At 31.9% G+C, this 16,460-nt stretch overlaps 1 protein-coding gene across 1 annotated transcript in view; it reads right to left on the minus strand.

Annotated features, from left to right (window-relative positions):
* LOC130892657 (Kv channel-interacting protein 2-like) overlaps positions 1–15,131 on the minus strand; it is an 84,193-nt gene extending 69,062 nt beyond the window's left edge. Inside the window, exon 1 of the mRNA XM_057798179.1 lies at positions 15,049–15,131. Coding sequence (XP_057654162.1) covers positions 15,049–15,052 — 4 coding nt within the window. The 5' untranslated portion in view covers positions 15,053–15,131. The remainder of the gene's footprint in view (positions 1–15,048) is intronic.
* Positions 15,132–16,460: the final 1,329 nt, after the last annotated feature.

Below are 16,460 nucleotides of genomic sequence, written 5' to 3' on the forward strand. Positions count from 1 at the left end.
ATTGTTAAGTTGGGGACGCAAATCTTTAGAAGGGAGATTTTCTGACGGTAACTACTTCAGAAAATATTGAATTAGTGGAGAAAACTGTTTATGTCATTGACACCTAGAAAAATAGAAATCGCAGCTTAGTACGTCGAATTCTCAGCGCAGTGCAAAAACAGCATCTAGTAGAAAGTTGTGAGCGATTTTTAGAGCATTGGCGCGAGGACCAAAAAAGAAAATCGGATAAATTCTAAGGTGATGTAACTATGGGTTTTTAAAATGATTCGATATCTAAAAGAGTTTCCATGAAGTGGCATCGGAAAGGAGAGCTCGTGCCAAAAAAGCGAAGGTCACGAAAAGTACCAAAAAATTAAATGCTACAATATTTGGTACTGCGAGAGTATCCATTTGATTGACTTGAATTTATCGAAAAAAACGCGGCAAAATTAGCCATACGCTTGCTTCAAGACAATGCTCTAGTCCAGATTGCTGCGCTTTCCACTATACACGAATATGGCTTCATACCTGATCTGGATTTAGAAAAAAACAATTCATATTAATATTGATCTATCTGTCGACAGATTAACGTAAAATTTTGACATATGACATCAGAAATATATAAACCGCCCTCATATATAATGACCTCTAAGAAATATTATTAGAATACTCATGAATAACACTAGTAGAAACCTGCTGATTAAGAACAAAGTAGTGTTCACGAAAACATGTCTAACACATCATTAAATGTATTCAAATCAATTGTTTGGCATCTTCCTAGACAATTTTGGTAATAAATCCTTCACTAGACACTTTTTTCTACATGAATCTTGCTTACAAGATTTTTCTTAAATGCCTAAACCTTCTTTGAAAGTGGGAAATATTTACTAACTTTTCGATAAAGCTTCAGATTTTTTTAATTTTTGAATCAAAAGTTATACCTACATTGTATTTATATCATGAATTATTTTGTTGAGCTTAGCATTGGAGAATTTCATTCCCTAAATGATACAGATGAAGGGAGACATTGTCGTGTGGGTTTAAGATTTTAAAAATTCATATGATACTGGCTTTAGCTTGATTCTAATGATTTCTCTTTCCACAAAGCTCCATTTCAGATTACCAGTTTTACTATAAATAGAAACTGTATTCATCATAAAAACTAATGGGGATTTTATCATAATCGAATACTTTCTGTTTTGTTTATAAAAAAAACTTATTAAAGTAAATGAAGTATGAAAACGCAAATTTCCCGTCCTCATTAGATTTCGCTAAAACGAAGCAAGGCAATCAGTTTACCGCAAACTCCATTTGATCAATAAACCATATTAATTGAAAGGTGTGGGCGCGGTCGTATTTCCTTATATTGCAGCATAAACAGCAATAATATAAAATTGAATCTATCCTGTTCCCGAATCTATCCCCGATAACAAAATCTCATTTTAGTGCAAAATTCGAAATTGCGGAGCACGTTTAGGATGTACAGTTTGGAGTACTATAGTCACACCAAATGATAAGATAAATCAGAATCTTCATGTCAGTATAGATCGCAGTTGTACGAGATGATTTTCTTGTGAGACCAAACAAGACTCGAAGTCTTATCTCAAATCTTGCGCACGTCTCTCTTTTTTGATATCTCATGGTTCGTTAATGCAGTTTTATTTTTTTTATCGTATTGATGACCTTTTAATCTATTTTATAAATTCTAAGATGTCTGCCCTATGTAGACAGCGTCACAATAAGTACAAGGAACTTGATATATAATATTATTTCTACTGTTTTTTGGTGTTTTAGATTTTAATTATTGAAATAATCCCTATAAAGTCCTTATACATATGGTAAGAAGAAATGATTTATGTTTTAACTTTTCGTATTTCAATTGATTGTAGTATTTGTTTATGTCTCTCTTGAATATGTTTTTTATCTTAAGATTGTTCATTCATGTTTTAAATTTGTTTTTTTGCAAGATAGTGATTGAGAAGAAAATCAAAATACATCAAAATATAAAATATTTTTCCTTACCTTACAAGAAAATAATTATTAGGAAAGAATAATAAATAACATATTCGAGACAAAGATGCTATAATCAATTAAAAAACAAAACGTTAGGACTTTCCCAACAACTATAAGTCATAAAGAACATAATATATTATCCAAATATTTCACTAAATTAAAATCTAAAGCACCGAAAATCAAAAGAGAAATATTATATATCAAGTACCTTGTATTAACTGTGACGCTGTCTACATAGGGCAGACATCTCAGTATTTAGAAATTAGATTAAAAGGTCATCAATACGATAAAAACAATAAAACTGCATTAACGAATGATGATATATCAAAAAAACATAATTCCAATTATGAAAATTGAAAAATTTTTGGGAACGGAATCTAATTCACGAAAAAGAGAATTTTTAGACATTGTTCACATTCATAAGAACTAAAAAGCTATGAATGATAAAAAAGATCTAACTGATTTAAGTAAAATTCATAGTCCTATTTTTCAAATTTTGATACAACCACGAATAATTTTGAGACATAAAAGCTAAGGATAAAAACATTTTGATTTTATTGTCATTTTGATATTCATGATGTAGGTGATCTATTGATTAATGGAAATACGCAAATTGTAACAGTCAACTCATATTTTTATTAATATAATGATACAATATACATAGAAATTTTTGCGATTTCTCGTCCCATCTCGTGGGCAACACTTGTTATAATGTGTTCTATCGGTCTGTGCGACAAGTATACCCAGTAGAAAAAAATTAAGAGTACAATCAAGTTTTTTCTGTGTATAAAAATGCTTTTTCTATAGAAATATTTGTACAAAAGCAAACTATGTCTATAGACCTACTACTTCTTGTTAACTTTGAGGATATTTGGTTTCAGCAATATATTTGTCCCGCTCACAATAAACACGAGGTTGGAAATTATTTGAAAATTACTGAAGAAACTTTCCAGACTGATAAGAGAAAGAGATGAACAGCAACTAAACAGATAGCTAAGCTCACTTAGAAGCAATAGCTTCAAAAATAACTAAATCAAAATTGGTAATGAGCTGGATTCGTGATACAGTGTTGAATCTTGACACTATGAAGTGGAAGGGAACTCTAAAACAAGTAGGCTTGCAAAAAGTGGAAGAGGGAGCCGAATAGAAACACTGACAGCGCTATTGTCGATGTATTTGATAAAAGATTCTATTGTATAGCGGGATCAATGAATAGAGAAGTAAATAGTGTGTTAAGGATTCTATTTTTATTTCATACCTTGTTAATTATTCTATTTCAACGTCAACTTTTCCTCATAAATAATTTTAGAAATTTGTTCAAAAACGATTTCGGCTTATGTGGTTATTCACAACATAAATTATTTCAATTTAGTGATATGAACTAGCCGCAGAAGACTTGAACATTGTCCACGATTATTCCTTTCATTTCATTCCGACAGTTTATCTTTGACCCAAGACGTGTTTTGAATCATTAATAAGTTGCATATATTCCAGCAAGGACAGAAAATACCCCTTGGTGACAAATGTTTATTCGCAGTTATTTTTCCTGGAATAACTTTTTATTACATTCTTTTCTTCATTTTGCTTCGTTGCTTGTTTGTTAGTGAATCTTTAATCCCGCTATAGAATTTTCATTTAAATTTCGAGATATCTGAACACCTCAAATCATTTCCAATTATTTTTTCGTTCTTAATATTCTATATTGATTAAAAGATATCATTTTACGCACAATAATTAATTAGAATTCCATTTGGATATTTTCCTTTTTTGATAAATTTGATAATTTTTTTCTGACTGCGAAAAATATATTTCCCAATAATCATATTAGCAATCAATGAAGCTTGTTCTATCTGACTATCAAAAATGCTTTTGACGAAGTTGTTTCAAACAATGTTGTCTTTGCAAAGACAATTTAGGTATAATTATGAACAATATATAAAAATTCGATTTGCCTAAAGACGATTTCATCCTGCTTTTCATTTTCAACGTTTCCTCCATTTAATAACTACTAACTGCACGCTTACTACTTAATGATCCAAAAAATATTTCTTACTTTTGCCTTATTTATTTTCACAAAAAGTTCATATTTCCGAATTCAAGTAATTTCAATCTCCAATCATGTTTTTGCTATGATTATTTTTGATTCGATGCTTTTGTTTTTAGAGCTTTCAAAACCGATTTTTGAAATTTTAATTAATGTAACTCAATACTTTCTGTACCATATTAAGTGTTAAAAAGTCTCTCTTTCATACCAATCCTTCAAATCACAATGTCTGGGGCTGAACATAATTAAAACCCTCAGCCTCCTTCAAAGGGGCTCCAACGAAACTATACTGATAAGAGTTTATAGAGCTCTCATAATCTCAAAACTTGATTATGGTTGTTTTATCTATATGTCCGCTTCCAAGTCTAAAACTGACTTATTGAACTCTGTACACAACACCGCTCTTTGCCTTTGCTTTGGAGCCTTTCATTCAAGCCCCGCCGCTAGTGTCAATGTTGAAGCTAATTAAGCCAACACTGTCCTTAAGACGACAATCGCTTCTCCTGTCATATGCTGCTAAAGTATCTTCTAATCCATCTCCTGTCCAATCGCTACTTACCACCATGTCCTTACCTACTAACTCACGAACAATTGTAAATTGTATTCCTCAAGTGCTCGCACCTCTACTCCAAAATACCAACCGTTCTTTGATCTTTCCACTTTCTTTGTCTTCTTCTCCCTCTTGGACCAAAAATATTCCCATAGTAGATACCTCACTAACCATTTATAATAAACACGAATTTCCTGGCGTTCTTGTAGAGAAAGCATTCTTGGAAATTCTACATAAAAAATCCTTTGGCTTAATTTTCTATATGGATACGGATGCCTCCAAAGCTGATTTCATACAGTCAATTACAACCATCTTATCATGTTTCACATAACACACTGGAATCGCTGGAAACGAATATGCAGATCGCCATGCCGAACAGTCCTCCTGAAATCCTAGTTCAGCTTGCCAATGATCTGAAAGCTAACTTCACAAAACTCTTGGCGTGATATATGAAGCAAGTGTACTACAGTATTACATAACATCCACCCATCTACTTCTCACCTTTCCATAAACTTTTTGAATTGGAGAGAAGCCGTGGCAATAGGAAGACTCCGCATCAACCACGGCTATTTGATGTCGTCCTGTTTGCCAAAGTTGTTACGTTCCTGTGTCTGTTAAGCACATCCTCACTGATTGAAGAGAATACTCTACCGCATACCAGCAGTTTGATATGAAAACCAACCTCAAGAAGACATTTAACTGCCCAAAGGAAATGAAGAAAATCATAGTTTCTTGAAGCTACCAAGCTATATGAGAAAATATAAATAATTTACGTATTGTAATAGATTTTGTAACAGTCCTTTATTCAACTTATATATCTTGTGACTGTTTTTGTGTGACAATGATCAGCGCTGTCAAGGCATGTTAAACTGAAATAAAAAAAATAACAATGTCAAATTTTGAACAAACAAAACAGACACGAGGCTTAGTTCAAAATAACGTGATAAGAACAGGCCATCCTGAGTAGTTAAGATTAGAAAGGTCTACTGAATTATCGATTTTATAGAACCTGCGTTTAAGAACTCACTCAAATTAAATGTTTCAATTATATTTTAGATCTATATTTGAAAAATCCATTTCCTGGAGGTATTCCGCATTGTCTTCAAATTCTAATTCATAGTCTGCATCGATATTTCTCAATTTCCTTTAGTAAAGGATTTCCACCTGATATAATTTGGACGAAAACCGAACACGATAGAACTCTGACATTTATAAAATACTTATAATCTTGTATGTGGGTTAGCGTAATTCGTTGCCTGAGTACAACGTGAATTTATACGTTTGGAATAATTCGCGATAATTAATTAATGTACAGCTACTAACCAAGTACCGATCGTGTCTTCTAAAACGAATTGTTACTTGGCAAATCGCTTTCACGTTCATTCAGTGCCGTAGTGCCTTCCAAAGATCTTTTAATGTGATCCCTTAATTGCTGTAAACATAACGTATTTGGGGCATCGTAAGTACGATCATGGGATCGTAGTATTTTGGAAGCATGGAGTGGAACTGGTTTAAACTCTCAGACGCCGGTAAGAAGGGCCAGAAACGGAAATTACTTTGCTGGCGTATGCGTTAGAAGAGGACATTCAAAGAAGAAGAACTACAGATAGTGAAAAAAAATTATAATGGTTATGCGAGTTTCCACGAAATGTTTTCTAAACATTCGCCAGAAAAAATAACAAATCAAACTAAGTATTCACATAACCTGTTTTGAATTAATTTACAAAATTTTTAATTCAAACCGTATAGCGTTCAAACTAAAGCAGGTACCAAACGATGCGTCCAATGCTTCCAACGTTGGACAGTGGTATGGTTGGACGCATAATGTGAAAGTAAGTTTTTTTATCCATCTCCAAGGAAGTACCCAATAATGCAACGAAGTTGGAACCAACGATTTTTGTACAACTACACAAACTTCTCGTCCTCTTGCGCGTGTATGCTGTTTATTACTTTTTGCCACGTTTCCATTTCTTTGGGTAAGTTTTCAACCTTTGTCCAATATTTAGTTCTACGTTGGAAGGTGAATGTTGGCGCACAAATTGGACGCATCGTATAGTTGCATCACTGCATTCAGAGTTCCTTCCAATGGTCAGCCCTACGTTGGAACACGAATGCTAGCGCAAACGTTGTAGTATCAGCTTAAACAAATTTGTACCGTATTGAATGTTCAATTTCCTTATCAAAAAAAAAGAAGCCTCAATATTCAAAGAATAGCCCATCGTACTCTATAGTTTCAATCCAATGTTCAGCAAACTGTTTGAGACCTTGGTAAAACCATTCTTTGGGACTAGATGCATTTTCAACATGCTCCGGATCCGAATAAATAGTAATCTGGCGGTGCGAAGTCCGGACTAAAAGCTGGAGTTCAATGCCACCGAGTTTTTCAATCTTATTTCCCGTAACTTTCGCAGTATGGTAACTGGATATTCCTTCCTTTTATTTCCAAGAATGTGCACTAATTTCACACTTATTACACTAAAATGAAGTAAATCAATTGTACTCTGTACTGTAGAATAAGACATGTAGGCGTAGGAATTTTCACAAATGAAAAGCGATATTACTCTGTATTATGTGATAGATTTCACAAACACCATGTATATTATACACGTAGATAAATTTGTATTCACTTATGTATATCATTGAAGTATTTATGATTATTTGGAATATGAATGATTCGAAATTCAAGACAATTCTAAAAAAAGAATAAAGTTCATGCCTGCCTATAAATAACTGCATAATTCATCTCGAAGCCTGTTCCTCTGGATGATTGATGAGGATCTACATAACTTGACGAATCTGTGGCGTTCAATCAAGTTTTTGAACAGTAGAAACTTCTGAAAAACGTGAACGAGAAGAGGCTTTTAATTTTTAGATAGTCACGATTTCAAGTTTGAAAGAAAATAAAGTATTTTGAAATAATTTTATTGTCATTCCGACAAGACCGTATTCGATAAAACAATTATAATTTTTCTGACTTCGTAATTAATAAAGCAGCATTTGTTGAAATTTCTTTTCGAAGTATTCAAGTATTTAATAATTGCGGGACTGCAAACAAATATATCTCGAATATTTCCTGGAGACTGGATTTGTTACTTAAAAAAATTACACTTAAGGTGCGTCTCCTTATTTCTTATTTCAACGAACAATTGTTTGACAAATATTTTCAACAAACATTTTCACCAAACAATTGCGATTCGGCATGAAAACTTAGTCAGTTAGGTTGTGTCGAAGAATGAGTGATTTGTACCGCCGCCGTCGTCTGGCCTGCAGCTTATATTTTAATGGAAGAACCTCGTTCTCGTCGATGGCGTTATGAATATAGTGGTGATGAATTCCGAAATGATAAATAGTAATTTGATAATTTGATATGAACCATAAAGGTTAGTCAATTTTGAAACCACATAGTGAACTAAACTGTGTCAACGGTGAATCTCTGAACACGTCAATATATTCCTCCATTTCATATTAAAATAATAAATTATCGATATTGTTTTCTAAAACACAAAGTTTTTTTAGATTTTCCTTAATCTGATGGCTACGTTTTCACCATAAACAGATTCTTCATCTCTCTCTTTGTTCAGTCCCTCAGAGCACTCTTTCATTATCATGTAAGCTTCTTCTGAAGCTTGCGTCTTGCTAGTCTTTTTATTAGAATTCGTCGACGGCATGCTACTCGTGGAGCTTTTTTCTGACGATCTCACGCAGGTGTTAATCGATGGCGATCCCACTTGACTGTCGCTATTTTCCAATTGGACTGATATAACGCTGAAAAAAGTTTCCCGGAGTGTTGATTTGTCAGTCAAAAAATTGAAATAAGTTAATCTCCACCAGTGCTTCTTTTTTTCTGTGACCCTCATATTGCACTAAAAGAGTTTCAATCTTTCTTTTAATCTCGGCGACATTATCTACACCTAAATCTTTTGCAATGCAACTCTTCTTTTGGTTTTGTTTTTAAAATCATCATTATTAGGGTCCCACAATAAAGGCTTACCTTCGTAAACGTTAATTAAAGTTATCAAAATCTCCTGGCTCCAAAACTCTTTACTCATTTGCGGAAAAACCACACACACACAAACTTTTCCACTGAATATTTTGAATAAAAAAATACAAATAATAAAGTTTTTATCCAAAAATTACGCCGAAAAACCATTATACAGGTGGTAGGGGAAATCACTGACAAACAATGTTCGGTCTAGGACGAGAACATTCTAGACAAACAAAAATAACCTTCCATTTTCCTTTTCTTTCCATACATGAAATGTTTGTTGGAATAGCGTCCACACCAAAAACACCGGCGAACATTGTTTGTCAAAAAAAAAGTTTGTTGAAATTTTCGACAAATGTTTGGCAAACAATGTTTGTCCATTGTTTGTCCAGTGGGGACGCGGCTTTTGAAAAACACGTAAAACAACTATAACTAAATATTGCTGGTTATATAAAGAAGCATGTTGATACAGAAAGACATATTTATAGAACAAAAATATACAACTGTTGAACTAATTTTCTACATAACGTTATAGACACAAGTTTCTTCTTCGTAAAAGGTTGCTTCACTCGTTTTCAATAATGTGGCAAAATATTCTTTCACCTTTTCATCATGCACCAAGGAAAGATTTTAGGTCTAAATATGTCCCAATTAAGTCCTGTAAAAGTTTTTGTGGTCAGTATTATCACTGATAAAACACTTTTTGACAGTAATCCTCGACGAAATTTTTTAAAAATCTCGCAATGAATATGTGCCTTGCTTATTTGGCTTCCTGGTAAGAAATCATTACCGTTTAGTTATTGGTGTTGTAATATGCTCAATTTTCATCCCCCGTGACTATCCAAGGAAGAAAATCACTGTAGCGTGTCACAAACTATGCACAAAAATGTTGGGTAATTTACGTGAGTGAATTTCAGTTTTCCAGAAACAATTTCATGAATTAGCGATCGAGATTTGAAACAATTCTAGAGTAAGAGCCCTAATTGTGCTTAAGCTTCTCTTAACTTGCGTTAACCAGTTCATCAGTAACCAAAGACGAGCGTCAACATCGTTCTTCATTGTGCACCTTTTCCTTCTTTAAACTGTCGTACCAATCCTCTGATCATTGAATACTCATAGTATTTTGTTAATAAACCTCTACGATATTTTCATTTTTATTGTATATAAAAAGTGATTTTTGCTGGTATCTTTTTGACAACACTGTTTTTGACAGATCTCGCGTGAATCGTGTCTTGTGTCATTGTCAAACTCGTTCAGTTTGGTCTTTAATTTAATCATAAATCGACTTACGAACGAACAATGCTAGCAAAATTTTGAATTTTACTATCAAAATTCATGCTCGGTTAGTGCATCTCTCACTTCTTTCATTTCATGGGCAGTTTGGTGGCCTACTGAGGGAACTATTCGGAAGTTTTAAACTTTAAACAACTATCAAGCAAACGTACAGTGAGGACCGAAGAAAATATTGCGGCTGTATTACTGATGATCGTAAAATGTCGATTCGCCGCCGATCGCAGCAATTGGGCCTTTGTTACTCCAAATTTTGAAAAATGAATTAGGTCTAAAACCTTATAAGATACGGCTGGTGCAAGAATTGAAGCTATCTAAAGCGGAGCCGCGGCCAACGTTTGCATCAAATTATCTTCAAACATTAAATTATACTGATCGTTCTATCGATTCCAATAAAGGTTTCATCAATTTTTTCATATTTTTTGTGGTTTTTATCAAAATTAGATCTTATACCTCTTAAAAAATCACTGATTAGAAAATGAAGCACAAATCTGATTTCACAAGCAGCGGCATTTTCATTTAAGCACTACAAAGAGCAGGTCGGCAGCAGTGACCTGAAAATTGTGCACATTTCTTTTGCTTGAGTCTGCGATCGGCGGATTAGGGCACGTTTATCAGCTGCAATGTTCCACTGGATTTTTCTTCTATATTTTCTACACAAGTTCTACACTGGTTTATAAGAAATGTCGGTAATAGTGATAAATAGATATAACAGACTTGATTGGCTGCGTATTCTTTCCAAAGACCAATAAACAATTTCATTCAAACTCTTGTTCATTAATCAATATTTTTTATTTTGATATGGGTGGATTTTGTTGGTTACTCATTGGATAATGATGAGTATTTTGATCTTTTGGAATTGCTTCAGCACGAAAGAAGGCCTTAAGTAGTAAGGTACAGAGTGAATGATATTGAGAAATATAATGAACACGATTTTCATGCTAGATTCGATCAGTTTTTTTATTTTCTATTATATTCTTCTGCTTGATAGCAAATCTCATCTGTAAATTTTCCGAGAGCAAAATTGCTGCCTCGCTTCTCAGTGTTAGCATTTTGCATTTCTTTTAAATAAATTTCCTCACAAGAAACTAGTAAAAATTGCCAAAGCTCACGTTGACCGGAAACGAAATATATTTCACAAAACAATATTTAGATTCAGATGCCAATCATCAAATTGCTGTTCTACGGGCTATCTTCCAGTTAACCGGTTTATCTGTCAGTTGAAATACCAATACCAATTTTTAATAATAATTGATAAACCAGGCCTTAATTAAATGAACTGTGGTATTCTAGAAATATAAATTTGTTGCTGAAGACGCTGACAATTTTACTAACCAGAAACACCCGTATAAATGTGTATTAAAGAGCGATTAAGATGTAGCGGGATATTTGTCTTACTTATTTAAGGCCAATTTTACAACCTAAGGTAAAACTGGAGATTGAACTAAAGTTTAAGCCAAGAAGAAACAAAATTGCTCTGTTTTACAAATCCCAGTTCCTGTACGAGTACAGACCTTTTTCTGCCAGTTGTCATTAGGGCGGAAATATAATGAAAATTTCCCAATATATGTTTTATAGTTGAATTGTTTAAAAAATAAAGAACAAAAAAAATCGCGCAATATCTATGAATAGTACTTTTGGATCACCTTATGAAAATAACAAAACGGTCCTTGTTTCGATAGAACAATAAAAAATTTGAAAAATGTGGGACAATTCAAAGGATAACTCTAGAACGAATAACTTTAATTTTCTCGGCCCGTCGATAATGTTGATAATTTCTTTATCATCATTGTCGAGTTTATCGATAAAATTCAAATCTTCAATAATTCAACAAGTTAGATTCAGATCCTCTGAACTGAGGTTTAAACTACCACCGGTAATGTTTAAACCGAAGTTTTTTATGTAAACGTAAAAAAAACGATATCTGTAGTTTAAACCGACGTTTGAGGCTTAAATTTCACATGTAAAATTGGCTTTTAGTCAAAAATCAATTAAACTCACCATCGCATAAATAAAGAAAGTAGTTTTAAATTTCAAATTAGTTCAATTTAGATTTAGTTTGAACTTTCAATATAAAAGGACAAACATTTTTTATGCATAGAATATTCTTCAAAAGAAAACTAATTTTTAATGATCTCCCTGCTAAGGTAAATTTTAGGGATTATATGAGAGAATTTTATAAATTATGTGAAATTAATAGTGTAGGTAAACAAAATAATAAATAATCGCCTTATTCAATTTATCTGAAATGTTCTCAATCTCCAACTCGTGCAAACAATCAATGTATTCATTCCACATGTTTATTAGCATGAAATTTTATAAACATTGCAAGTAATAGTGTATTGCTGCTACACCTTTATCAAATAAACATTTTTTTGAGATATTTATCCAAAATATTACATACAGAACTCAATTTAATACAATAGTGAAGTTATTGCACCATAATAAACGACAAATAGGGATGTAAGAAAGACAAAATTCGTGCCGCAAAATATCTCTCACAAAGTATTTAACACACCCATTGATAATTTGAATACTTGTGGAGGAATAAACAGAAGTATTATTTGTTTTTTTTTATATTATAGAGTAGGGCTATAGCCTTGGAGAATGGTAAAAAATGAAAAAATGGTAGGACGAAATCCATTGGAAAAGGAAGAGAATATAACAAAAATGAAAGGAAAAATAATTTATGGGCGATCTTAGGTCGAGGGAAGATATAGGAGGGGAGTTTTTAACCGTAAAAATTAGTTATTTCGATTTGCAGTATAACCACAAATCTCGGAAAAAAGTTAAATAGGGAAATTTTTGTGAAATGACTTCGTTTTTGATCTTATTCATATTTTGGTGACGAATAAACCTTTTAATTCTAACTTTATCAATTTAATAGAGTTTGAAACTATACCCATCAGCGTTCCTTAGATCCTGTAGATTGCACTAAACTTCAACGTTCACACACAAACTCTGCTTTTGCACTAAAAACACTAAACTAACTAAAAGGATTTGATTTTCTTGAGTCTTCTTTCTAACCCAGTATTGTCAATGTGCTGGATAGCCTTGGCTAATTTCTTGATGATCTAGTGAACATTCCAGGTTTGCGAATATACCAATAAGCATCTACTATGTTCCTTAGTGCTTTGTTTCCAAATATTTAGATTGTTACTAAGCTGCTTGCTTACCAAGTGGAGTTTCTACCAATTAGACAATATATTTTTCTATATTTTAGACCGAGTTATCTTTTTTTTTTTTCATTTTTCATCGAAGTTTGGTAACCAACTGGTTAATACCAAACTATTTTGCTGTGTTTGGAATATGATCTATATATAGTTTAATTTTCCAACCCTTCGTTCAGTCATATATAGGGTGAATAGCTATTTGTAGCTTATTGATTGCTTCTTCAGCATAAATGAAATAATGAAAACTTATCTTTTTTTGTTCCAAAAACAGTGTAATATTTTCGATTCAAAATATTTATTTTTTACCTCCAGCAGCAGATTGAAATAACATCAATTATAAGATGGAGAAGTCAATTTTGAATTTTTTTGTTGTAGTGTGAAAACGTTGGATTCAGGAAAAAACTTTGCTTCGTATTTAACCAAACTTTCCTTTGTACTATATCTAAAAATATATTTACCAACTCAATTGCTTTCAACTACGTCTTGGATAAAACAAACATGACTTATAAAAATCTATTTTAATTTCGAACATAGTGTTTGATAATTCGTTTCATTTTTTGTTACTTTGCAGCTTAATTCAAAGTAAATCTTCGAAATCTCCAACTCTTTATTTTGATTTTTTATCATAATTAATTTTGTATAAAGTTATTTAGATTAGTTAAGAAGTATAACAAAATTAATTTCATAGAAATTATTAGAAAAACGTGAGTTTCTGATAAAGTACGCATTAAAATTGAATTTAAATATTAATATAATTTTTAAGATAACTGAGGCTGAAAATTGTTCATTTCAATAATGATCAAATTGGAAACTTCAAATGCATTTTAAAACATTTTTGGTTAACGCTTTCAAATATGTTCAACGATCTCAGCAAAAAGTGTTATTTCCTGGAAAATCTAATCCATTACCTCGAAAACTGTATGCGAAGGAAAGCGTATACGTAGTATAAACACACAACCAGCATTGTTGTGTCAAATAATTTCTTTTGTTTCTTTAGTATTTTCTACATCTATAACATCGAAAAAAATTGCTCTCGCTTACTACTTCCTTGGTAACAATTTTATAATTGAACATTCGAAATTTTAAACTTCTTAATCGCATACTTGTTCTAAAAACTCAATTTTTCTAATGAAATTTCAAAAATAAAACACAACGACGAATATATCGAAAATGATAAATGTTCAAAATGATTTTTTCTACCTGCCCAATATTATCGTTTGTTCAAACCTATAGATATTAAATAGAAACTCAAAATCTGAGTAGCATTGAGAATTATTTGATTCTTATTTTGTATAAAATGATATATGAGCACCATAACTAAAGTAAATTCATACTTATATCGATACGAATATACAGGAAGGTAAGCAAATAATGTAATAGTCTGCACGACAGATTATATCACAAAAAGATAGATGAGAAGATTTCATTTACTTTTTTATCGAGGGAAATTTTGTATGGATGAGTGAGAAGATACCATATGAATTTTAGCGATAATTTTCAGGATCTAAAATAGAGTTGAAATAATAGGAAAATGCAGTAGATAACAAGAATAGTCAACCAAATGATCGTAAACAAAAAATTAGCTACAACAATTCTTAGTTTATATAAAAATTTATTCTATACGTTTATCATATCAGAGAATTATTGTTTTGGAAATGCTGAAACAGACATCCGATGTCTTTGAGGGTCAAAGTTGTTTGCAAAAAGGTGCCAAGATAAACAACTTTCGTTTTCATAATTATCGAAACGTAAATATTTGAAATACTATAATTGCTACAATTGATAATAACAAATTGGAAATTGAGCTTATTTAAAAAATACATTTTGCAAATAAACGTGAAGGGAAAGAAGTAATTTTCGATAAATATTTTCAACAAGTAAAACAAAACTCATTAGTGTTATAAGTTATAAAAACTTCTGTTTTTCTTTTATATATTTCCAAAAAAAAAATAACTTCCAATAATTTTAGTATGTCACAAGAATATTGAACATGAAATTGAAAAAAAAAACTTACCCATTACTGCATCGAAATCGCGTAATTTTTAGAGAACTTTATAGGGTTGATGCTGTACGCTCTACAAGACCTTAACCAATACTGAAGTCACCCTGCTTTTCCAGCTTCAGCGGACTCGCCATAGCACGTCGCGCACTAGAATATTGTGAAAACCTGCCCAATAATTCGTATATATAGACATGATGCGGTATGTGGAAGTGAATTTCTCCTTTTCTCCCTCATATAAAAAAACAATTGAAGCTTTCAAAATAAGGAGGGACTGTTCGGAAGTTATGAAACAGTTGATAAAATAAATATAATTATAGTTTTAACTAAATATTATATTCGAAAAATCGTAATTTCCATCTAAGTATATATATATTTAGTTTATTCAATATATATATATATATATATATATATATATATATATATATATATAAAAGAGAGGTTTCTTATTGGGTACGTGGCAATGAAACCCCAAAGTGGACTAACTTTAATATATTTTCCTAGTTTTCGAATACATTATTATTATTATTATTATAAATAATAATTTATTAAGATTTTCGGTGGTTTTGAATCGTAGTAATTATTGTAAAAATTTTAAATTCATAAGTTTCAAAATTCAATATTCAAATTGACGTTGACAGAAACATTTCTATCAACGTCAATCTGAATATTGAATTTGTGGTGAGTGAATCCACGCTCTATTAATTTTTTAAACCTAATATTTCTCTCATGTTTTGGCTTCTCACGCTATTTTTTTCCGTCTGGGTATTACTCCACCATCCACGAACTTCCATTTTGTTCAGATAATTTGTTACTTGACTTTCCCATTGGTTTTTTGGTCTTCCTTTGTGCCGGTTACCTAAGGGCTTCCATTCTGTTATTCTATTAACTTCAATATTATTTTTCATTCGTTTTATGTGTCTTAGCTATGGTATTTGGTGCAATTTTATGAAGCTAGTGATAGTGTCTTCATTTAAGATTCATCTAATTTCAGCGTGCGTTCATAAGCATTTCATTCGAGAAGAAGCACAGAAATTTATTAACAGGAAAAAATGATAATCATACTACAGACAATCAACAATAATTAAAAACATTTCGGTCTTCACAAACAAATATCGGACAAAAAACCCTTGCCGATTACATGCCTCTCGTTCAGAGAAAATTAAAATTTATTTATTTTTCAATTTAGTTGAAAAATAAATATATTTTCTTAAAAAATATTCTTCGTTAGGCTAGATACTTCTGGGACCATCCTCGTATTTTGTTATTTAGTTTCTGAAGTTCTGGAAGAACTATTTAGGGCAACGTTTTGATTGATTCAAAAACAAAACCCTTTCCGAGTGTCGGTGGAGTGAAAAATAGAGTAACGTAAGAAAAGCAGATTGTTTTCCTGCTCAACTATGTTCGTTAATCTGAAGTGAACATTC

This window comes from Diorhabda carinulata, chromosome 1 (genome assembly GCF_026250575.1).
Source record: "Diorhabda carinulata isolate Delta chromosome 1, icDioCari1.1, whole genome shotgun sequence".
In the NCBI taxonomy this organism is placed as follows: domain Eukaryota; kingdom Metazoa; phylum Arthropoda; class Insecta; order Coleoptera; family Chrysomelidae; genus Diorhabda; species Diorhabda carinulata.